Below are 24377 nucleotides of genomic sequence, written 5' to 3'. Positions count from 1 at the left end.
TGTGTGAGTGAGTGAGTGACTGGCTCTCTCTTCCCATCTTTTCCTCCTCCTCTACCTGTGGGCAGAGGGCCACGGTCGTCACCTACGCTGGATGAGGACGAGATGCAGGTGAGCTATATGACAGAGCCCCATCCTATCCCTTTCACTAGGGATAGGAGCAGAATATCCACCACTTCCTTCTACAAGGGGGGGAAGTGGATGCCTACAAGAGTCAAACCCATGACTTTATATTTGCTCCTGTACAGGAACAAGTTCTTACATTGCTGGTACGAAGAGATACGCATGCCTCTCTCTTAGTACTCGGTCCAGAGGTCTGACCATTGATCCTGCGGTGCACACCCCGATCAATCGGACAGAGGCTTGGATCCCTCCCTCGCTCTTACGACCAGGGAGGCTTCCAAGGTTGGGCGAACACCAGTCTGTTCACAAAAGACTCAGATTCCTCCCACCAAGAAGTGAGTCTTCCTATTGTAAAAGGACCGAAGGTTTGTATGCCGTGTCGGAACAAATGACAATTTGTCCAAAATTGCATTTTTCCTAACTATACAAACCTGAGGTCCTTTTACAATAGGAAGGTACTAGCGGCAGCTGGATAGGTCGTAAGCTTTCGAACAAGGGGTTCGGTAGTTAACTGCTTGTCCGACAGGCGCGCGCGCGCGACTGGGAGGTAAACAAATCACTTTTGCTTTTGGCCCAAGCAAAAACTGCAGAGTGAGGGGTGGCATGAGGTGGGGCTATGTGTAAAAGGACCTCAGGTTTGTATAGTTAGGAAAAATGCAATTTTGGACAAATTGTCATTTAACGAACTTTTAAAATAGGCCCAGGTGAAAAAATGATTATGGGATTTCCCATGTTACACACATAATGGCACAGGAAAAATCAGAAATGGAAATAAAAATATTCCATCTAAAATAAAAATCTAGTATAGGTTACACGCAAGGAAAAATGGTCAAGTTCATTTGGGCTTGAGGAGAACAAAGTTCTATAGTATTATAAATAACCTGTACTTAAAAAGTAAGATCTACCCTGTCACTAGTTCCGCCCATCAGAACCAACTTGTGCACAAACCCTCGGTTTGGAACACATCCACCAACGGCTTCTGTGAGGGGAAATTCCATGATGTATCTATGGTCAACATTCAAGAAATATTTTTTCGTCTACGTGAGACTCAAAGCTGATCATTAACTTCGTAAGGACTGACAACTCGCTTTGTGGCCCTGACACAGCTTTTTTCTCACTCACCAAATCTTGAGTGGACAAATGTCTAATACAAAAAATTGCAGTAGTACGTATATGATTTTTATAGATACTACAGCATTATTTCATGAGTACAGCATCATTTTAAATTAGACTGTTCTGTACAGTTATGGCATTAGAAGCAGTATTACATGAAAGTAATGTTTGAGCTTTAAGGTAACTCGCAATGTTATTGCATGTGCTTCTCACACAAGTATTAAATTTCAATTTACATATGTGTAAAATTAAATTATATAGTTTCTGTAGGATCATCCATCTGCTCATATCACAGTCTGGTAGAGTCTATATCATGTTGCAATAAAGATAATTGAAAGGAATTTGTGATTCTGAAATAAAAAATAGTAAATGGGATCATAAACTTTTTATTTTGTTATGTCAATGATATAACAGCCATATGGTTTAAGATTTTTCTAATTCTAATGAAATAACAGTCACATTTAAAAATATACCACCACAGGTATAAAATAACACAAAATAAATAGTGATTTCACAATGAAAAATGCAAAATGAATAGTGATTTTCTACAATGTACCTACCTAGTATGAAAAATGTTTGGTTTCATACACCATAATAGTGATTGACTCATGAAGGACAGTATACACTGATAATTATCAAACAAAACAAATTTCCCATTTTGAACATTTTTCTTTTTTAGTGCCATATTTTAAATATATTGTCTATATGTCCTGATAATTTATTTTCCAACTAATGAATCTAATTCTTTACTAAATTTGACAGAAATAAGAGTAAACTCACACATACAAATGCATATATTGTGCTGGTATATTTTGATCTCAATGTACACTATGCCTGAGTAGATACATTTTCAGCATCCTGCAATTTTTCTTCTTGTATCTTCCTCCAAGCAAACATAGCTTCTAGTACATCCCAAATGCAAGAATCCTTTGGGAAATCATTGTCGACGAGGTTGACTAGATAATAGTTATTAACAATGTGGAATATGATCTCTCTTGAATGGCTTCCCTCTGGATAAAGGTTTCCCCATTCTTCACCCCACAAGGCAAATGCTTCATCCTAAAAATAAAAAGATGGCTTTATTTTAGCTTGAAACTAAAGTACGTAATCAAAAATTGCGTCAATATGGTTCGTTTATAAACAATCAGAACTGAAGCATCAATGGACTTCTTTCCATTGACAGAAGGCAGTTCTCTCTTAAACTAGAGAATAACTTGGTTAAAATAGAAATTTGACCATATCACTGTGTCCATGAAAACACTAATAAGAATATCCTAAAGATAAGGTTTGGAAATAGCAGAAGTAAGAGTTCCAAATTCTAAAATATAAAGGGAACTTCTAAATTTGCAAGATGCCCTACAGTTCTAGGTGAGACTTTTGTTGTATATAGCAATGGAAAAGGTTTACATATTAATGTGATACTATGGCTACTAAAATGTGGTGTCACAACATCTAGGTTATTGACATACATATATATGTGAAAGCTATCAAAATTAAGAGAAGCAAGGAGAAAACTAATAATGTTTCAGAAAAGGAAACAAATGAGGAGGGAAGCCAAGATGAATTATATACAAATAAATATCTAATAAATTACAAAAAACTAATGTTATTTTCATGAAACTTCACAAAATTAAGACTATGCAGATAGGAGATTAAAGGACAGAATTTGGAAATGGAAAGTAACATTAACCATCTGAGAATGAAAGAGATTAGTAATATAAAGACTAAACATGATGATATAATTAAAGTAACTAAAATCTATAAAGTATAACCAAGCAACAGGTAAACTGCATAATACAGGATGTGTTTTAGTTTCATCATTACCGTATATTAAATACTACACTTGAAAGTCATCAGAATCCACGTTATTACTTTCTCATGCAATCTATATTGAGAGCATACTCATGACAAGAGATAGCAAACTCATGGGCAGCAGGTACATTCTCTTGAAGAGAGGACAGAAAGGGTTCTACTCACTAATGTAAACAATAAAGTCAACAAGATAGAAGAGGAATGAAAGAACAGATTCATCAATAAATGAGTAATTTCAAAAATATAGCCCAACAATACAATGACTACATGTACCAATTTATTTATACAGTATAGACACTTACTTTCCATGCCTTAAAACTGTTGGGGTCAACTATAGTTGGCTGAATGATCTCTGTTCCCGGAAAAGCTCCCCAAGTTACAGCATTTGGTCTATGCTTGTGACAGTTGCTAAAATCAGCAGAGCCCTGTTGAAAAATTAGGGTTCTTTTTAATGAAATTGTAATCATGGCAAGCCATAAAATAAAATTTAATGATAATCAGTTCTTAAAAATACGACATGTATTCTTTAGGAATAACTTTTTCTCTAAAAAAATACTGTATGTATAAAGAGTTTAACAGAACTTTTTATAAAGCTACATTCATAACTGCATCAAAGATCTATGTAAAAGTGGAAGTTGCAGCAATATTTTCATGATTTGTAGGATCATATCAATCACATTTCTTTGGATATTGTTACACCCACAAATATTTCCAAATGCAAGACATGGTGTATGTATCAGGGAATGGGTACAAGAGTTAGTGTTGCTATTATTCATTGTTAACATACAATTCTGTTACAATTGCATAATCAAAATGAAGTCCACCTACACCCATGAAGATAAGAAGAGAAAGGGAAAAGGATCACAATGTCTTAAATTTCACAGAACAAGATTCTTGTACTTTGCAACACCATTTCAGTCCCTGACAGTTGCATTACTTCCTGCTTTGTGCTCTCCATCCTTTAAGTCTGCTTTCTTTCCACATAGACCTACTTTATCTTTGCCTTGCTTTAAGTTTCACCTCTTGTTTCAAAGCAAATCATTGGGGTAAACCTTTGAGTGTCGAAATATGACTCAATGATCTTTATACCCTAATTTTACAATAATTAAAAATTGTGAAGTATTCTGGATACTGAATAAAGTTTCATTTAAAATAAGTCTGAATAATGGGCAAATTTGCCTGACTGGTAATTGACAAGCAAGTATACTAAATTTCACTGACTGATTAAAAATGTACATAGAGCTGATCAAGAGGCTTAGTTCTTTATTAGAAAGAAAATTGTAAATATCAGAATACAACTTCTTGAAAATTTAATAAATGTGCTGCCAAAAAGTGACTGGTTCAAGTTTTTTAAGTGACTTGTGAAGGTTTTATTATTTTTCATGAGTCTATCATGGTCAATGAATTTCAAACACTTGTGGAGCAAGCGTAAAATGGAGTACTGTACATACCATACAGTAATAATACAATCACCAGGTTATTTGATCAAAACCTTGAGATTATATTACAGCCATTACAACATTTTATGGTCTTGTACACATCACTACGATCACAGATTTTTCTATGATGGTTTGAGTGACAGCTATGATCTTTCTTTACATTGCAAAGTTTCCAATACAAAACTAAAGTTAGGCATCATATACAAAGAGTTATGAGATATAATATACTGCAATATCATGGTTAGATCACTGTCTACAAGGAAACATATTAATGAAGGGGCTCATGCAGTGGCATTCAACTAAGGGAGGGGGGATCAACCCCTGGTAGCACTCTAGCATCTTTGGATGTTATTAGAGAATTCGCTTCTAACAAAGCTCATATGGTTCCTGTTGTAAATCTGCTGTGTTGTTTTTGTTTTAGCTTGATAAAATAAAGTAAGCAATTGAGATGTTAAGGCTTAAAATGTACATTTACTGGGCACATGAGCCATGATGTCTGATGCATGGTTTTACAATTTGAAATACAGGTAGCGGATGACTGCTTACTTTACAAAACAAAGAGATCTGTTACTACTAACAATATTCTTGAGGGCAAAAGTAGTGATATACTTACGTCAACATTGATTATGTGATAATTTACTCTGGGGAAGAGTGGCAAAATGTTCAAGAGAGCATCAACATTTTCTTTACTGGTGAAAAATTCTACATAGGCTTTTTGATAGACATATCCACCTGGCATTCCCCATCCAACAACAGGATCTTCACTGCTTGCACCATTAACATTGGGCTGAAACCAAAAAAATGTATTGGTGAAAGAGAAATATTATGAAAAATAGAAATGCTACTACAACTTGGCACCAATAAAATAAACAATAAAACAAAAACATTATACAATATCTATCACATATCTAACCTGTGAATTAATGGTAAGAATTCCACGTTTATTGAAGTCTGCAAGTTTATCCTTAAGTAATGTTGTTTCTTCACAAAGTTCATCATCATTCCAAGGAATCTGAAATATAAAAATTTAATCTATATATAATCTATATAGAAATATATTATATATATATATATATATATAGATATTATATATATTTTTACATATAAACCTATCAACACTATACACACTATACAACTCCACATTCACCACCTTTTGGTGGGACCCTAACTCAAAGTCTCTGTCTCTGACAGAGAGAGGAAGAACTGTGGTTTAATGGTGCATGTGCCCTCTGGACTTCCAGTACCCATCAATCACCTTCCTCACCTTCTTTGTGGTCTGAAAACATGGCTGTGAAAACAGTGGGAATAGAAGGGAGAAACTCACTATGCGTATGATTGATGGGCTTGTAATTAACAGATTGTTTTGTGTTATAAAACTCAATTTATTTCATTACAATTCAATAAATCATATATAAGCCCAATTTACAAATTAGGGAGTGCAAGTTGGTGCATATTCCACGAGATTTTTCATGTACCTATAGGAACAAGGAAAGTACTTGGGACTGTTATGAGTCAGGGCCCTGAGCTCTAATAATACAGGAAACCACTTGGGGACTGGCAGAGTCATGGACCAGAACTCTAATAACCTTGCAAGTTAAAGACAAACCATTTAATGTAAATAAATGTTTGTACTTGATAGGTATCTTCTGGTTTGAAAAAGGATTAGACTTAACCATCATGTATAACACAAGAGGTTATTATACTAATGCTTTTATGGTGCAAATGAAAGGACAACAGAATTTATGAAGGTGACTTCTAACATCTCCCCCATAAATGGTAAAATTTCCCCACTGTCACTTTTAGCCCCAGTGAACATACACATTCAAAAACAACAAAAGTAGGGTCTCTCACTTTATGGACTATCTTTATATCTTCCTTCCTTTGCAATCTGTCACATTACTGTAGGCTCTAGTGATGGCCTATCTTAGCCAGCAGGGTACCATGTACCTCCTGCACTGCTTCTTAGTCAGTAGGAGACCAAGTTCCTTATTCCTTTCTCCTTTGCCAGTAGGAGGCCATGATCCTCATGACCTGCTTCTTGTGCTGTCATGTTGGCAGAAAATTTACTGTCAATGAATGAGGCAAAGGGAGGGATGGAAAAAGATACATACTTAGGACTGGACATAGCTAATTCCAGTTTGATTTTCTATGAAGCCAGGTGCAAATGTCAAGCCCACTGAGTACTGATATTTCTCATTAAGTTGGTAACGCAGAGGTAAGAGGTACACATCAACAACTAGCAAGTTCCTTTCAATGTATACTTTCATTGCTAAAAAAAATGTAAGGAAGTGAAAAGATTGAAAATAAACAACAAATTATGTAATGAGTAATGGGGCACTGGTTAGAATAATCCTGCAATGAAGATGAAACTAGGGGATTCTGGCTAGTGTATTTACAAGCAATGCAGACTCATGAAAGTGAGAACTTGATTGGTACCCAATGGTCCTATTGCACTTGGGCTGAAGGACTATCATTCTACTTCTGTCTGCTAGAAAGAAGACTGTTGAATCTTATCTGAGGACATTCAGAACAAAATATAGGCATGCATAAGATTGATGGGGTTGTGAGGAAACATTAGAATTTAATGACAATCACATCAAGGTAGAATATGCTTCCTGAATGAAAGGTAAAGGATATGGGTAAGTTTATTCACTTGCCATACTTCCAATGTTATATCTTTAACCGAATCATATAGCTTTAACTATAAAATAATGCATCTTTTTATGATAATTATTCAACTATTTACTGTGCTTAAGTACCACAGGATGGCTAGCTCAATAGCTAGCTTTGACCACTCAATACTCTGCATTAAGAAAAATAAAAATAATCTCCTCGGACAGTGATTAAGCCAAGAAAGGAAAATCTCTTACAGTACAAATTTTTCTGAAGCTACAGATAATATTAATGATTTCTAGTTACAAAAGCAACAAGACATAAAGTATGGAATGCAAGACTCATTTATCCTATTCAAGAGATACTCCACCAAGTAGAGAAAAGAGAATTAACCATAAAAATTGCAATACAGTCCCAGAGTAAGAGCATTTAAAAAAAAAATTCTGTAGTTAAAATATCAGGTGTGGATTTGAATCTCCCATATACATCAGGTTTTCTTAATCTTTGTTTAAGGCTTTGTGGTTACTACCACACCCAAAGATTGCCTGAGTTTATCTAAATGATCCTACTATTACAGATATGGTGTGCTAAAATGCTAACAAGTGATACCTGGCAAGTTTTCCACATGTGAAAGCTAATATAACAGGAAAAACATGCCTTTCCCTATTCAAGGTAAAATGTGAAAAAGAAAAGCAGGGAGCCTTTTCATAGTACAGGAAGAAAGTGGTAAAAAGAAAGCCAGGGTCCAAGCCTAAAAGTGGCAACCTACTTACTAATACGAAAGTTATATGAACTGGGGATAGCAAAAGTAGATACAGAATTTCAATTTGGTGAAAGAGGGGATAAAACAGTCACAAAATTGAACAGGCAATAATCATACAGAGCTCTCATATGACAATTCTAAAAAAATAAATAAATAAATAAATAAATAAAAAATAAAAAACACATTGTCAGGCTAACCATTTTATTAAATGGAAATTAATTCAAAAGTACAGTACTTTGATAGCTCTAATGACCACCCTTGTATGCTTGGGAAGGGTATGTTACAATCACCTTTAATTTTCAAATATCTTCGCTTTTATTTCAAATGGATTAGGGTCCAGGACATATTTTTAAATATAAATAAGGAGATTTCTTAAACAAATTATGCAAAAAACTGATGTGAAAAGTAGCTAATGCATTTCATAAAAGCAAAAAAGCTTGACAAATCATATTGTAACTTACTGGAGTATAAGTTCAAATTTTGTTCATATAGCTGTGCACATTAAAATAAAATAAATACAGTTCTTCATTATCATCCCAAAGTAGCCACACATCTTCAACGTGTATATATATTCCTACTACTTGTGTTAGACTTCAATGAGACAATGGTTTCTCACTGCACTGAAGACTTCATTATTATCTTTTTCTATCATTATCATTACCACAATTCCTATCAAATGGCTTGAGCCATCCACTAACACAGTTCTCGACTCTCTTATGGGTAGCATATAGGATTGTTGATAAATGAGAGAGGAGCAAGATAAAATCATGGAAGCTGGACAGCCAAGTGGGAAGAGGATAAATGGGAATAAATAAAAAGTCAAGTTTGAAACCAATGCAGCTGGAACTGAAGAAACGTACCAAAAAATCTTAAAACTACCTGCACTGCAAGAAGCATGGCATTTAGTAGGTTACAACCCCTTCAAGGACAGAAAATGCTTAATTCTATATTGAAGTATGAAGGAACTATAATAATCCAAGAGGTAGCCTTTTCTCGAGAGCATAAACACATGCACATGATGATAAAAGTGAGGACGTTGAGTCTGAAGCCACAAAATACCAACATTACTTTTTATCAAAGAAAAAATAAATATTAATATTAACCCTTACCTTGGTTACCTTTTTACCAGTTTTATTGCAAGACCCTGAGACATAAGCGTGAAAGACATCCCAAACATCTTTCTCCAATTCTAGTGTTTCACCCCACATGGATAACAGCTGTTCTTTAGAACTTTTACTCTGTTAAGAAATAATTCTCTTATTAATAAGTGTGAAACATTTCAAAAAAATTTCAAAATCATAAATTTAAACACTCCCTGGCATGACTGTTCAACATTTTACATACTCCTAAAACAAGGTATAATATCAGGCATCCATACTGAGCAAAAGCATATTCAATGAAAACTTGCATTCAATTTTAGATTAACTGTATTAAGTTATTCTATCAGCTGTGGATTAAATGTTGTTAGAAAAAACTAACTCTAAGCCAGCAAGGGATCTTGCTCTTCTTTCAGTCCCAAAGTGCTATAAAAGCAAATAAAACACTTTTAGATATCATATTACATATTACCAATCAAATAATTTTTTAAAATTTCATCATACATCTGAACTAATGTCACACTAAAAATCATTCATGGATTTAATTCCCTAATGAAAATGTTTCCCATTACCATCACAGGAGATTCTTTAAACAATTAGTAAAAATGCAGAAATAGTTAACCTAGGAATGGGCAGCTTTTTTACAAAACAAAACCCAGATATTTCTCCACCACTTTTCTGGCTTTATGAGGTCTAGCGTTACATTCCAAGAAAAATGATATTGTTATGTTACAATAAAGTTTCATACATACTTACCTGGCAGATATATACATAGCTAAGACTCCGTCGTCCCCGACAGAAATTCAAATTTCGCGCCACTCGCTACAGGTAGGTCAGGTGTGATTATATATTGTATAATTGTTATGGGTATAGATAAGTGTGATTATATATTGTATAATTGTTATGGGTATTTTATGCATTGTTGAAATATGGTGGGTGTCCTATATATAGACAACATGTGGTAGATTCTAAAAGGTGTCTGTTGATGTATTTAAGTTGTGTTGTGACGTCATAGGCTGTGACGTCATAGACAAGATGGCGGCGGCGTCGGCCGGATGTAAACAATAACACGGGGCAGTAGAAAGCACGTGTTTGGTGGTGTGTGGTTGGTAGGGGAGAGCTCTCTGTCTGGTAGGAGTTGTTTTTTGGGTCGTAAGTCTCGTGGTGCTGGTGTTTTAAGGTGATTTCTGGAGTGTACTGGAGTTGGAGAAAGCGTACAGGTGGGTAGATTATTCATTTTTATAGAGAAAGAAAGGAGTTAGGCTAGGCCAAAATTCAAACTGGTAGCAGAGCGTGGTTGATCAAAGATGCCTGGATCCGACAGTGAACAAAGGGAGACTACTAGATGGAGAAGGGAATGTCCTAGGTTTAGCGGGATACAAGAAGAATACAAAGAATGGAAAGGTCAAGCCGAAGATTGGCTATTGTTGTATGGAGAAGATACAAAATACCCGGCGATAGAAATGAGAATGAGCTTAAAAGGGAAAGCCCGAGAGCTAGTGGAAGCATTAGATAAAGATAAACTTACTGGTACAGAGGGTCCAAAGTTAATCCTAGAGAAACTAGATAAAGCCTATCTAAAAGACTCGGTAATGGAGAATTACGGTAGAATAAAAAGATACCTTCTAATAAGAAGAGAAATCTAGTGAAAATATGGCGGACTATTTAATTAGATACGAGAAGGCAGCATCTGAGTGTGAAAGAGCAATGGGGAAAGGCGCGCTTGAAGGCGAAGTCAAGGGTATCATGTAATAGAGCAAGCAAATCTCACGGAAAATCAAAAACAAATGGTATTATCGGCTTGTGGGCAAGAAAAGCTAGAGTACGGAACAGTGTCGCAAACAATGAAAAGACTATTTGAGGGATTAGGGACTAAAGAGGGGAACGGGAATGGTGGGGTTCGTCAGAAGGCAATGCCAGTTCTGGAGGAGGGAGGGAGGGAAAAACCAAAGATATCGGGGAAGATGGAACCGAGGAAGGGGTGGTAGAAATCCTATAAACAAAGAAGGGAAGGTAACAGTATGTGCAATATGCAGCTCAGAATGGCATTGGGCTAGGGATTGTCCTCAGAATTTTCATAATAGGAAGAAAACTGAAACAAGACTAGAAGAAAATAAGGTAAAAACAGAAAATGGGACAGAAGAAGAAGAGGTTTATGTAGGAGAAGTTAATAAAATAGTGGAAGCATCATGGGAGGTGGTTGATGCAATTTTGGACACAGGGTGTAAATCAACAGTTTGCGGGGAATTGTGACTAGCACGTATTGTCATGGATTTGAGTCAGGAAGAGTTGAGGAGAATGAGGGACACTAGGACAGAGTCTAATAAAGTGTTTAATTTTGGTGAGACATCTTATAAGTCCAGAGGAATAATAGAAATACCTGTGATACTAAAAAACAGAAAGTTTTATTTGAAGACGGAAATTCTGCAAGGTGATATACCCTGGCTGATAGGTAAGCAAACCATGAGTAAAATGGGTATGAAATTTGAAAGAAAATTGTGTCATAGTAGAAGTATTAGGGGGAATGAAAGTAGAGTTAAGAGAAGACGAACAGGGTCATTTAAGAGTGCCTATAAGGAGGAGGAAGGTAGAAGAATTATTACTGGAGGGTTGGAAGGGAAAGAATCCGAGGGAAATTAAGAACACAATGAAGAAATTACATTTACAGTTTGGTCATGGAAGTGGAGATAAAATATGGAAGCTAACAGAGGAAGCACAATGGAGTAATGGGTTAATCGAAAAAAGAAAAAGAGGAAATAAGAAAGTTACTAACGGAACTGATTAAAAATTGTGAGGTTTGTAAAAAATACAAAAGAAACCCCGCCAAACCGGTAGTAGGCTTTTCTTGGAGTAAAACGTTCAATGAAGTCGGTAGCGATGGATGTGGGAGAGATAGAAGAGAGAAAGTTCTTGGTAATAGTGGATATGGCAACGAGATATTGTCAGGCCTGTTGGATAAAAGATAAGAGAAACCAGAAACTATAATAAAGATACTTTTTGAGTGCTGGTTTGCTATATTTGGAGCACCCTCCAAAATATTGTCAGATAATGGGGGAGAATTTCAATGAAAAAGTAAGGAGGATGGCAGAAAAATGGAATATTAAAGTATTAGCCACAGCATCAGAATCTCCGTGGAGCAACGGATTATGTGAAAAGACCGTAGGCATGATCAAGGGAAGTGTAAGGAAGATGATGGAGGAAGAGGAAGTAGATTGGTCCCTAGCTTTGAAATGGGTAGTGAGTGCTAGGAACTGTTTAATGAATAATGGAGGTTTCTCTCCCAACCAATTAGTATTTGGAAAAAACCCTTCACTGCCTAACCTAATAGGACAAGAAAGTTCTAGTCCTGCAAGCAGAGAAAAAGGGATGGAAGAGGGTATGGTAAGGGACACACTGAATGCAATGCACAAGGCCAGAGAAGCATTTATAAAAAATGAGTCCTGTAATAAAATAAGAATAGCGCTAAACAAAAACATCAGAGAACATAAATTTGAAGAAGCAGTGGTAGGAGATGAGGTATTCTATAAGAGGGAAAATGAAAATGAATGGAGAGGACCTGCTCAGCGGTAGTGGGAGTATCGGGGAAAACAATAATAGTCAAACATGGGGATTCTTTAAGAGAAGTAGCTAGGATACATGTGACAAGGATTCAACGACGATCACCAGATACAGAAGAGATATCGGCTAGAATAGATAAATCCCATGGGGTGAAAGGTAGGTCAGATGGCCCAAATGAAGGGAAAGTAGATTGGCTGGAAGGAGAGGAGATAATGGGTGAGAAGAAGGAATGCAGACACAGAAGAGACTATAGAAAGAGAGGTGATAGAGGAAACAGTGGAAGATAACGGGCAAAGTGGGTCAATAGAAAGCGAGTTAATGGAAGAGATACCAAAATTCAAAAAGGGAAATAGAGTTAGGGCTATAAACAATGATACAGGACAAGTAGAAGAATGGACTATTTTAGGTCTTGCAGGAAAAAGATAAGCCAAGCATGGGCTGATTCGTACAATATACGAGACTCACAGTCAGGTGACAAAGGGTGGGTTTAACTTGAGGGATTATAGTCAGGTAGAAAAAATTGAAGATGAAGAGGAGTGTTGCTGGGATTTGAAAATAGAAGCATAATGGAAGCTAAAGAAAAAGAACTTCTAAGTTGGAGAGATAACCAGGTATATGAGGAGGTAAATGATGTTGGGGACAAAAAGCTATATCTACAAGATGGATAGTAACTGAAAAGATAAAAGGGGGGGAAAGGATATGTAAAGCAAGATTGGTAGCTAGAGGGTTTGAAGAAGAAATGGCTGAGTGGGAAAAGGATGCTCCCACATGCAATGCTGAAATTTTAAAATTCTGTCTAAACCATAATAAAGGTGAAAAATTGGAATTGTTATACATTGGATGTCAAAACTGCATATTTACAAGGTGACGAGATACAAAGAGAAGTGTACTTGAAGCCACCAAGGGAAGATGGTTGGAGGGGATTATGGAAGTTTTGAAGAAAACAGTCTATGGGCTCAAGGATGCAGCAAAAGCATGGTATTGTAAAGTGGTGAAAGTAGTGAAGGAGCTTCAAGGTGAGAGAAGTAGACTAGAACCTAATATATTCTTTTGGAAAAAGAACAATAAATTGGAAGGCATTTTGTGTACACACGTAGATGATTTTTGCTACGGAGGAACTGAAGGATTCTTAAAGGAAACGATTGGGAGATTGAAAGGGAAATTGCAAGTAGGAGAACAAGAGAGTAAAAGGGTTCAAAGTATATACGGGAGTAGTAATAGAGCAGAAGGAGAATAGATTTTCCCTTAATCAGTGGCAGTATATAAATTCCATAAGAGAACCAGAGGCTAGAAGATATACGGGTAATAGAGTGCTAGAACAAAAAGAGTTAACAGAGTACAGATCAGTGGTAGGACAGCTGATTGGGTATCACTACACGATGCCAGAAATATCATATGATATTAGCGAATTAAGTAAAGCATTTAAAGAAGGAACAACTCAGGATATGAAGAAACTTATTAAAATTGTGAGAAAAACTAAGAGCATGATGGGCGAAGTTACAATAAGTGAGATGGAAGAAGAAAGGGTTTATTGGGAAGCTATGCAGACGCTTCATTTGGAAACATAGAAGATGGCCATACTCAACTGGGTTATATTATTTCTTGACAGATGGGAAGAGGAGAAGTCCCATATGGTGGAAGTCTAGGAAATCCAGGAGAGTGGCAACAAAATCCACCATTGAGGCTGAAGCCCTGAGTGTTGGGGAAGCTGTAGAAGGATTGATATATTTCAAGCATTTGTGGGAAGAGGTAGTAGGAGGGAGAAATTTAGAAGCCTTGGTTAACACTGATAGTAAAACACTAATGACCGCCATCAAATCGAGCACTGGTGTAAGTAGCAAGAGATTAAAAATAGATATTGCTGCAATAAGGGAAACCATTGAATCCGGGGAAATAAAGGAGGTGAGATGGATAAAAGGAAAGGAGCAAGTGGCTTGATTTGTATTTAACTAAAAGCAGGAGTTTCAGGGGAATGTATTAGAAATTATGTAGAGGGTAAAGAGTTGGAGGACGAAGGAAATTAAGAGGGGAATACTAGGTTAGGAAACAGTCGGAGGGGAGGGAGAGAGATAAGTGTGATTATATATTGTATAATTGTTATGGGTATAGATAAGGTGATTATATATTGTATAACTTGTTATGGGATATTTTAGCATTGTTGAAATATGGTGGGTGTCCTATATAGACAACATGTGGTAGATTCTAGAAGGTGTCTGTTGATGTATTTAAGTTGTGTTGTGACGTCATAGGCTGTGACGTCATAGACAAGATGGCGGCGGCGTCGGCCCGGATGTAAACAATAACACGGGGCAGTAGAAAAAAGCAGCGTTGGTGGTGCTGTGGGTTGGTAGGGGAGAGCTCTCTGTCTGGTAGGAGTTGTTTTTTTGGGTCGTAAGTCTTGTGGTGCTGGTGTTTTAAGGTGATTTCTGGAGTGTACTGGAGTTGGAGAAAGCGTACAGGTGGGTAGATTTATTCATTTTTATAGAGAAAGAAAGGAGTTAGGCTAGGCCAAAATTCAAAAAGGTGATCTACCGGCCTGCTGGGTGGCAGGACTAGGAACCATCCCCGTTTTCTATCATATTTTCTCTTCCACCTGTCTCCTGCGGGGAGGCTGGGTGGGCCTTTAATTGTATATATCTGCCAGGTAAGTATGTATGAAACTTATTGTAACATAACAATATCATTTTCATACAATCAAACTTACCTGTCAGATATATACATAGCTGATTGGCACCCTTCTGGTGGAGGGTAAGAGACAGTTCTATATGGAATAGACAGGTAAACAACATATGTTGTAGGTATAAATAAAACCTTGGTTCCTACCTGATAGGTGGTAGACTTCGTGGGTGTTTGCCCAGTAGTCTGCATCACCTCAAGAAAACTTTAGCGAGATATATGATCTATGGCCAAGAGTTCTTGTGGGTCTGCCGATGGGGTCTTATCCGCTTACTCGGCAGAGCCTAAAAGGACTTTGTCAATGGGTTGCTGATCCACTTATATGACAATACACCTTATGAAGGAGCACACAACCAATCCCGACCACCTGATCCTAACCATATGTTAGAACTAAGGATTGTTACGAGTTATCCCCGAACTCGTCACAACAACCGTAACTCAAAACCACTACTTCGCACATACATAATTTTCAAAAAAAAATTATACTCAACTAATTGGATATGACAAGAATTCTCTTACTGAACAACATAGACGGTGGCCGCCCGTGCGAGCCTAAGTCCTCCATTGTTCGAGAGAGACTCTCGACCATATCCAAAAAGAAGAAAAAGTATATACATTTAAGGATTGGTGTCGGCTCCGTTACCAGAATCGTATCCGCCGATACGAAAGGACCTAGAGAAAAACACTTCTCATATGTCACACGCACGTCTTTCAAGTAATGAGATGCAAATACTGTAGTTGCATCTCCAAAATGTCGTATCTATGATGTTTTTAAGCGACATATTCTTATGAAACGAGAGAGACGTCGCTATAGCTTTCCACTTCATGAGCTTTTTACTCGCAATCAGTTGTAAACTGTTCGTCAGGACAGGCCTTATGAGCGTCTGTAATGACGTTTTCTTACAAAGAATGCCAGCGCATTCTTGGACATCAGTCTTGTGGGGTCTTTTACCGCGCACCAAAGACCTTGTCTAGAGCCTCCCATTTGATGCTTTCTCTGAAGGTAGAACTTCAGAGCTCTAACAGGGCATAGAGACCTCTCTGCTCTCTGCCTACGAGACTCGAATGCCTTTGAACTTCGAATGACTTAGGCCATGGGATTCGTAGGATTCTCGTTTTTCGCTAAAAACAGGGTCTTAAACGAGCAAATCGCTGAGTCTCCCTTGAATCCTACTTTATCTGCAGAGCATGCAATTCATAATTCTCTTTGCCGTAGCTAAAGATAATAGGAATAGGCATTTTCGGGTAATGTCTCTAACGATGCCCGATGAGGAGGTTCGAATCTTTCCGATGACAGATACTTTAGGACTACGTCTAGGTTCCAGTTCGGAGGTACTGGTTCCTTAGACTTTGAAGTCTCAAAAGACCTTATGAGATCGTGGAGATCTTTATTATCTGCCAGATCTAAACCTCTGTTCCTGAATACCGCCGAGAGCATACTTCTGTATCCCTTTATTGTGGATTAACGGCTAGATGAGATTATTTTTTCTCTCAGGAATAGCAGGAAATCAGCAATTTCCGCTATAGAGGTAGTGGAGGAGGACAACTTCTTGGATCTACACCACCTTCTAAATACCTCCCACTTTGATTGGTATACTTTCGTAGTGGAGGTTCTGCGTGCTCTCGTGATCGCGCTTGCCACTTCGCGAGAAAAGCCTCTCGCTCTGACAAGTCTTTCGATAGTCGAAAGGCAGTCAGAGCGAGAGCGGGGAGGTTTTGGTGGTACCACTCTTGAAGTGTGGTTGTCTGAGAAGATCCATCCTTCTTGGTAGGGATCTTGGAAAATCTACGATCCACTCTACCACCTCCGTGAACCATTCCTGGGCCGGCCAAAAGGCCAAAAGGGGGCTATTAACGTCATCCTCGTCTCTTTTGACGCCACAAACTTTCTCATTACTAACCCCAGGATTTTGAATGGGGGAAAAGCATATACGTCTACTCGAGACCCAATTTTAGCAGGAAGGCGTCTACCATAAGAGCTCTTGGATCTTCCACGACCGAGCAAAAAACTGGGAGCCTTTTTGAAATGAATGTTGCGAAGAGATCCACATGAGGAGTTCCCCACAGAGACCAGAGATCGAGACACACTTCCTCGTGTAGTGTCCATTCTGTATGAAGGACCTGGTTCCTCCTGCTGAGCCTGTCCGCCTCACATTCTTACTCCCTGTACGAACCTTGTCAGCAGGGAGATGTTCCTGTGAGACGTCCAAAGTAATAGGTCTCTCGTGAGCTCGTAAAAAAGGAACGAGGAGTGCGTCCCTCCCTGTTTCCGAATGTAGGCAAGTGCGGTGGTGTTGTCCACGTTTACTTGCACTACCTTGTTTGACACCCCAGAGGTTCTAGGCTCTTCAAGGCCAGATGTACGGCAAAGAGCTCTTTGCAGTTTATGTGCCAAGACACCTGTGCTGGTTCCCAGGTGCCTGACACTTCCTCTGAGCCTAATGTCGCCTCCCCAACCCCTCTCTCCGACGCGTCGGAGAACAACACTAGGTCTGGGTTCTGTGTTCTTAGAGAGATCCCTTTGTTCTCTTCCAGAGGGAGCAACCACCACTGTAGGTGCGACTTTATCTCCACTGGAATGGGAAAAACGTCCGACAGTTGTCCGGTTTTCCAGCTCCAAGACCTCTTGAGGAAGAATTGAAGCGGACGTATATGAAGTCTTCTAGAGGGAAGAATTGTTCTAGCGAGGAAAGCGTCCCCAGAAGGCTCACCATTCTCGCCGACGTTTGTTGCTTCTCTAAGAAGAGAGAGACATCCGCAAACCTTTTGCGATTCTCTCTTGCGAAGGAAAAACTCGAAAACCCGAGAATCCATCCGAATCCCCAGATAGACTAAGTCTTGTCTGGGGGTCAGCTGAGACTTCTCGAGGTTCACAAGCAATCCCAACGCTTTGATTAAATCCAGAGTTAACTTTAGGTCCTCCAAGCACTGTCTCTCCCGATCTGGCCCTGATGAGCCAGTCGTGTTCCAGATACATAGAGACATTCACTCCTTTGAGGTGAAGAAACCTCGCCACATTCTTCATCAGGCTTGTGAAGACCTGAGGAGCTGTGGACAGGCCGAAACACAAGGCTCTGAACTGAAAGATCCTTCCCCCGTCATGAAACGGAGGTACTTCTTCGATGAAGGGTGGATCGGGACGTGAAAGTAGGCGTCCTGGAGATCTAAAGACACCATCCAATCTCCCTGTCGTAATGACGCCATGGACTGAAGCAGAAGTCTCCATGGAGAACTTCTCCTTCTGAACAAATTTGTTCAGAGAGCTGACGTCCAGTACTGGTCTCCAGCCTCCCGAGGCTTTCGCCACAGAAAAAAGGCGATTGTAAAACCCCGGGGTAGTGTTGATCCCGTACAATTCTATCGCTCTCTTGTCCCACATTTGTTCCACCATCGATCGAAGAGTATCCCTCAGCACAGGATCCTGTATTTGGCTGATAGTCCCTTGGTATTGACGTTAGGGGAGGAGTGTTCAGGAAAGGGATACGATATCCCCTCCTTAAGATCGCCAAAGATGACGCGTCTGCATTTATCAGTGTCCAGGCTTCCACAAATCCCAGGAGCCTGGCACCTACTGGTGCTTGGAGGAGAGACTCTTCATTTTCCCTTCTTAAAGGGACGAAAAGCAGATCTACCTCTCTTCTCTGGAGCCTTCCTCCTTGTGGAAGGTCTGGAGGTCGGACCACCTCGAAAGGGCTGCACCGTTGTACTGGGTCCTTTCTTGTCCGATGCAGCAACAGGTTTCTTCTTTCTTGCTGACTGCGTCAGCAGATCCTGAGTTGGCCTTCTCAGTTAAAGAAAAATGCGCAATGTCCTTTACTAACTGAAGAAGGGAACAAAAAGTCAGATAGAGGCGCATATAGAAGTGCTGCTCTCTGAGCATGTGAGACTGCCTTTGTTAAGAAGGCGCCATATACAGTCCTTTTCTTTAAAAGACCTGCCCCAAACAAAGAGGAGATTTCAAAAGATCCATCTGTACCGCCTTGTCAATACAAGACAATATGCATAACAGGGCTTCAGGTTCGATTCCTTCCGAATCATGGGCTTTCTTGGACATCACCCCAAGGGAACCAATCTAAGAAGTTAAAAACTTCCAATACGAAAGAGTCCCTTGAGGAGATGATCCAGTTCCGAAATTCCCCACGTAATCGTGCAGAATTGAGACTTTGACGCCGTGAAGCGTCAACCAAAGTCGAAAAATCTGTTTCGGTTGTAGAAGGGAGAGCAATACCCATATTCTCTCGTCTGATACAAATGCCTCTTTTCCCAGCTAATCTTGCTGGAGGCATGCAGAAGACTGTCTTCACTAAGTCTTTCTTAGACTTCATCCATGAGTCTAAGGAATGTAAAGCTCTCTTCATCGATATGGTGGGTTTCATTTTGAGAAAAGACGAAGGCTTCTTCGTCTTAGCACAATGGAAAAGAGCGATTGCGCGGAGAAGGAGGAGCGGCAGGCGTCAACTCGTCTTCGTACTCCTCAAGAAGTAGGGTAGTCAACACCTTATAGTTAGACAGACCTTCTCTTCCACTATAAGCGTCATCCGAGTTTTCTCTAACTCGGGATCTACATGCGTCTACGCTCTCCTTTCCGAACGTTCTTCTTCTTGAGGAGACAAACTCCTAATAGGAGATGGGGCTAAGGGAATGATAATCCTTCCTCTTTCCCGCTCTAGTCTTGGAAGGCGTCATAAGCCTCGGCTTTCTCTAGAATTTTAGAAGACGCTTCACGCTTACATGACGCTTCCGTTCGCACAACGTCATGGATGACGTCTTTTGCTGACGTCTCGATGACGCTTCGCGCTTGGAAGACGCTCGCTCTCCAAAGGCGTCCTACTTGGCGTCATAATATTGGACGGAGCGTCATGTCTATGCTCCGTTTCCAATGACGCTTCGCGTCTCAAAGACGTCTTACGTCTCTCTGGCGTTACGAAACTCTCGTAAGCACCTGTTCTCGCTCTCGAACTAGACGCTTCTGTAAGACGTTTTAGCCGTTTCCCCGTCTGTTATGACGCTTCTCGTTATGAAACATGTGAGAGGACGAGACTTCTTAATTGGAAGCGTCACGTCTTCCGACGTGGCGCTAAAAACTCCCACTAGAGATGACAGTTGCTCTTGAACTGCCATAATGATCTTTCTTGACGCTTCTCCCCACGTCCAGTGCATGACGTCTTTCGTCATCACTCGGGGGAGAAGAAGGAAAGGGTACTTGTTCCGCGTACACTTCAGGTGACGCTGACGCCACCTTCGCTTTCTTGCTAGAAGACGGAGCGTCATCTGAGAAACGCTCTGGACTAGAATCTATGTCAGGCTTCATATGACGCTTCAGCGGTCTCGACAAGTTCGATTCCTTCCACCCTCGTTTAGGTTGGATGAGAGGGAGAGGACGAGAAACACTCGCGAAGGACGCTTTTTCTATAGCGCCCTTGAGCCGCCTGCCACGAAGCAGAGCTAGCTGAAGGGACGTCTGACCGTTGGGATTCCCCACAACCTCCTTAAGGCTTTCGACTTTCCTTCTCCTCTGGGCTTGTGAGCTTGGAAGAGGTCTAGGCCTGGGAGCGTCGCAGGGACGATCAAACGGCCCCTCCACAACACTGGGAGAACTCACTTCACTGTAATGCTCACTTTCACTAGCCTTACCTTTGAAGTCAGCCATCTTGGACTTCATGTCTCTAATTGTAGCTTTCAGATTGCGATTTTCCGATGCCGAATCCGAAAAAGCACTCTGAGAATTGAGATACATAGGGAGAATCTACATCAGTAGGATTAGAATTATCAGTGAAAGGCTCAATAGGCCTTGAACTCACACCTTTCAATCGTCTAATTCTATCCCTCTCTAACTTCTTCAAATAAGAAGTCAAAGTCTTCCACTCTTCTGCATTCAATCCCTCGCATTCCTTACAAGTATTAATAGCAGAACACTGAAACCCCCTACATTTACGGCATACAGTGTGAGGATCAACCGAAGCTTTCGGTATCCTCACCCTGCAGCCTACATTCACACACATTCTCACACTCACATTAGAATCAGACATACTGAGAAAAATCCAAAAGAGTTATTCCAAAAACAGTCCACTGTAGCGAATGCCAAAACACGATCCAAATACGTCACCAAAAAGCCGAAAAACGATGATCAAAGGATGAAAAATGAATCTAAGTCAGGAGGTAATAACAACAATGTTGATACCACCGGCGACAGAGAAAATATGATAGAAAACGGGGATGGTTCCTAGTCCTGCCACCCAGGGCAGGCCGGTAGATCACCTTGATTATATATTGTATAATTGTTATGGGTATAGATAAGTGTGATTATATATTGTATAATTGTTATGGGTATTTTATGCATTGTTGAAATATGGTGGGTGTCCTATATATAGACAACATGTGGTAGATTCTAGAAGGTGTCTGTTGATGTATTTAAGTGTTGTTGACTTAGGCTGTGACGTCATAGTAGGAACAAGATGGCGGCGGCGTTCGGCAGGATGTAAACAATACAACACGGGGCAGTAGAAAAGCACGTGTGTGGTGGTGTTTGTGGTTGGTAGGGGAGAGCTCTCTGTCTGGTAGGAGTTGTTTTTTGGGTCGTAAGTCTTGTGGTGCTGGTGTTTTAAGGTGATTTCTGGAGTGTACTGGAGTTGGAGAAAGCGTACAGGTGGGTAGATTATTCATTTTTATAGAGAAAGAAAGGAGTTAGGCTAGGCCAAAATTCAAACTGGTAGCAGAGCGTGGTTGATCAAAGATGCCTGGATCCGACAGTGAACAAAGGGAGACTACTAGATGGAGAAGGGAATGTCCTAGGTTTAGCGGGATACAAGAAGAATACAAAGAATGGAAAGGTCAAGCCGAAGATTGGCTATTGTTGTATGGAGAAGATACAAAATACCCGGCGATAGAAATGAGAATGAGCTTAAAAGGGAAAGCCCGAGAGCTAGTGGAAGCATTAGATAAAGATAAACTTACTGGTACAGAGGGTCCAAAGTTAATCCTAGAGAAACTAGATAAAGCCTATCTAAAAGGAGTTAGGAGATGGGAAGATGAAGGGAAAGTAGATTGGCTGGAAGGAGAGGAGATAATGGGTGAGAGAAGGAATGCAGACACAGAAGAGACTATAGAAAGAGAGGTGATAGAGGAAACAGTGGAAGATAACGGGCAAAGTGGGTCAATAGAAAGCGAGTTAATGGAAGAGATACCAAAATTCAAAAAGGGAAATAGAGTTAGGGCTATAAACAATGATACAGGACAAGTAGAAGAATGGACTATTTTAGGTCTTGCAGGAAAAAGATCAAGCCAAGCATGGGCTGATTCGTACAATATACGAGACTCACAGTCAGGTGACAAAGGGTGGGTTAACTTGAGGGATTATAGTCAGGTAGAAAAAATTGAAGATGAAGAGGAGGTGTTGCTGGGATTTGAAATAGAAGCATAATGGAAGCTAAGAAAAGAACTTCTAAGTTGGAGAGATAACCCAGGTATATGAGGAGGTAAATGATGTTGGACAAAAAGCTATATCTACAAGATGGATAGTAACTGAAAAGATAAAAGGGGGGGAAAGGATATGTAAAGCAAGATTGGTAGCTAGAGGGTTTGAAGAAGAAATGGCTGAGTGGGAAAAGGATGCTCCCACATGCAATGCTGAAATTTTAAAATTCTGTCTTGATTATATATTGTATAATTGTTATGGGTATAGATAAGTGTGATTATATATTGTATAATTGTTATGGGTATTTTATGCATTGTTGAAATATGGTGGGTGTCCTATATATAGACAACATGTGGTAGATTCTAGAAGGTGTCGTTGATGTATTTAATTGTGTTGTGACGTCATGCTTGTGACGTCATAGACAAGATGCAAGTGGCTGGCGTCGGCAGGATGTAAAACAATAACACGGGGCAGTAGAAAGCACGTGTTGGTGGTGTGTGGTTGGTAGGGGAGAGCTCTCTGTCTGGTAGGAGTTGTTTTTTGGGTCGTAAGTCTTGTGGTGCTGGTGTTTTAAGGTGATTTCTGGAGTGTACTGGAGTTGGAGAAAGCGTACAGGTGGGTAGATTATTCATTTTTATAGGAGAAGAAAGGAGTTAGGCTAGGCCAAAATTCAAACTGGTAGCAGAGCGTGGTTGATCAAAGATGCCTGGATCCGACAGTGAACAAAGGGAGACTACTAGATGGAGAAGGGAATGTCCTAGGTTTAGCGGATACAAGAAGAATACAAAGAATGGAAAGGTCAAGCCGAAGATTGGCTATTGTTGTATGGAGAAGATACAAAATACCCGGCGATAGAAATGAGAATGAGCTTAAAAGGGAAAGCCGAGAGCTAGTGGAAGCATTAGATAAAGATAAACTTACTGGTACAGAGGGGTCCAAAGTTAATCCTAGAGAAACTAGATAAAGCCTATCTAAAAGACTCGGTAATGGAGAATTACGGTAGAATAAAAAGATACCTTCTAATAAGAAGAGAATCTAGTGAAAATATGGCGGACTATTTAAGTTAGATACGAGAAGGCAGCATGCTGAGTGTGAAAGAGCAATGGGGAAAGGCGCGCTTGAAGGCGAAGTCAAGGGGTATCATGTAATAGAGCAAGCAAAATCTCACGGAAAATCAAAAACAAATGGTATTATCGGCTTTTGTTGTCAAGAAAAGCTAGAGTACGGAACAGTGTCGCAAACAATGAAAAAGACTATTTGAGGGATTAGGGACTAAAGAGGAACGGGAATGGTGGGGTTCGTCAGAAGGCAATGCCAGTTCTGGGAGAGGGAGGGAAAACCAAAGATATCGGGGAAGATGGAACCGAGGAAGGGGTGGTAGAAATCCTATAAACAAAGAAGGGAAGGTAACAGTATGTGCAATATGCAGCTCAGAATGGCATTGGGCTAGGGATTGTCCTCAGAATTTTCATAATAGGAAGAAAACTGAAACAAGACTAGAAGAAAATAAGGTAAAAACAGAAAATGGGGACAGAAGAAGAAGAGGTTATGTAGGAGAAGTTAATAAAATAGTGGAAGCATCATGGGAGGTGGTTGATGCAGGTTTGGACACAGGGTGTAAATCAACAGTTTGCGGGGAATTGTGACTAGCACGTATTGTCATGGATTTGAGTCAGGAAGAGTTGAGGAGAATGAGGGACACTAGGACAGAGTCTAATAAAGTGTTTAATTTTGGTGAGACATCTTATAAGTCCAGAGGAATAATAGAAATA

The 24377-nt window shown here is 39.6% G+C and overlaps 1 protein-coding gene across 3 annotated transcripts in view; it reads right to left on the bottom strand.

Moving 5' to 3' along the window:
- Positions 1-1603: 1603 nt before the first annotated feature.
- LOC135210982 (methylenetetrahydrofolate reductase (NADPH)-like) overlaps positions 1604-24377 on the bottom strand; it is a 183386-nt gene continuing 160612 nt past the window's right edge. For all 3 annotated transcript variants that reach the window (XM_064243981.1, XM_064243982.1, XM_064243983.1), the window contains exons 10-14: positions 8970-9098; positions 5398-5496; positions 5098-5271; positions 3348-3470; positions 1604-2292 (exon numbers count right to left, since the gene is read on the bottom strand). In XM_064243981.1, the coding sequence (XP_064100051.1) occupies positions 2062-2292; positions 3348-3470; positions 5098-5271; positions 5398-5496; positions 8970-9098 (756 nt within the window). In that variant the 3' untranslated portion in view covers positions 1604-2061. The remainder of the gene's footprint in view (positions 2293-3347; positions 3471-5097; positions 5272-5397; positions 5497-8969; positions 9099-24377) is intronic.

The sequence above is a fragment of the Macrobrachium nipponense genome, chromosome 4, assembly GCF_015104395.2.
Source record: "Macrobrachium nipponense isolate FS-2020 chromosome 4, ASM1510439v2, whole genome shotgun sequence".
Classification (NCBI taxonomy): domain Eukaryota; kingdom Metazoa; phylum Arthropoda; class Malacostraca; order Decapoda; family Palaemonidae; genus Macrobrachium; species Macrobrachium nipponense.
Note: the sequence above shows the minus strand (reverse complement) of the source record. Positions and strands in the feature narration are given on the sequence as shown.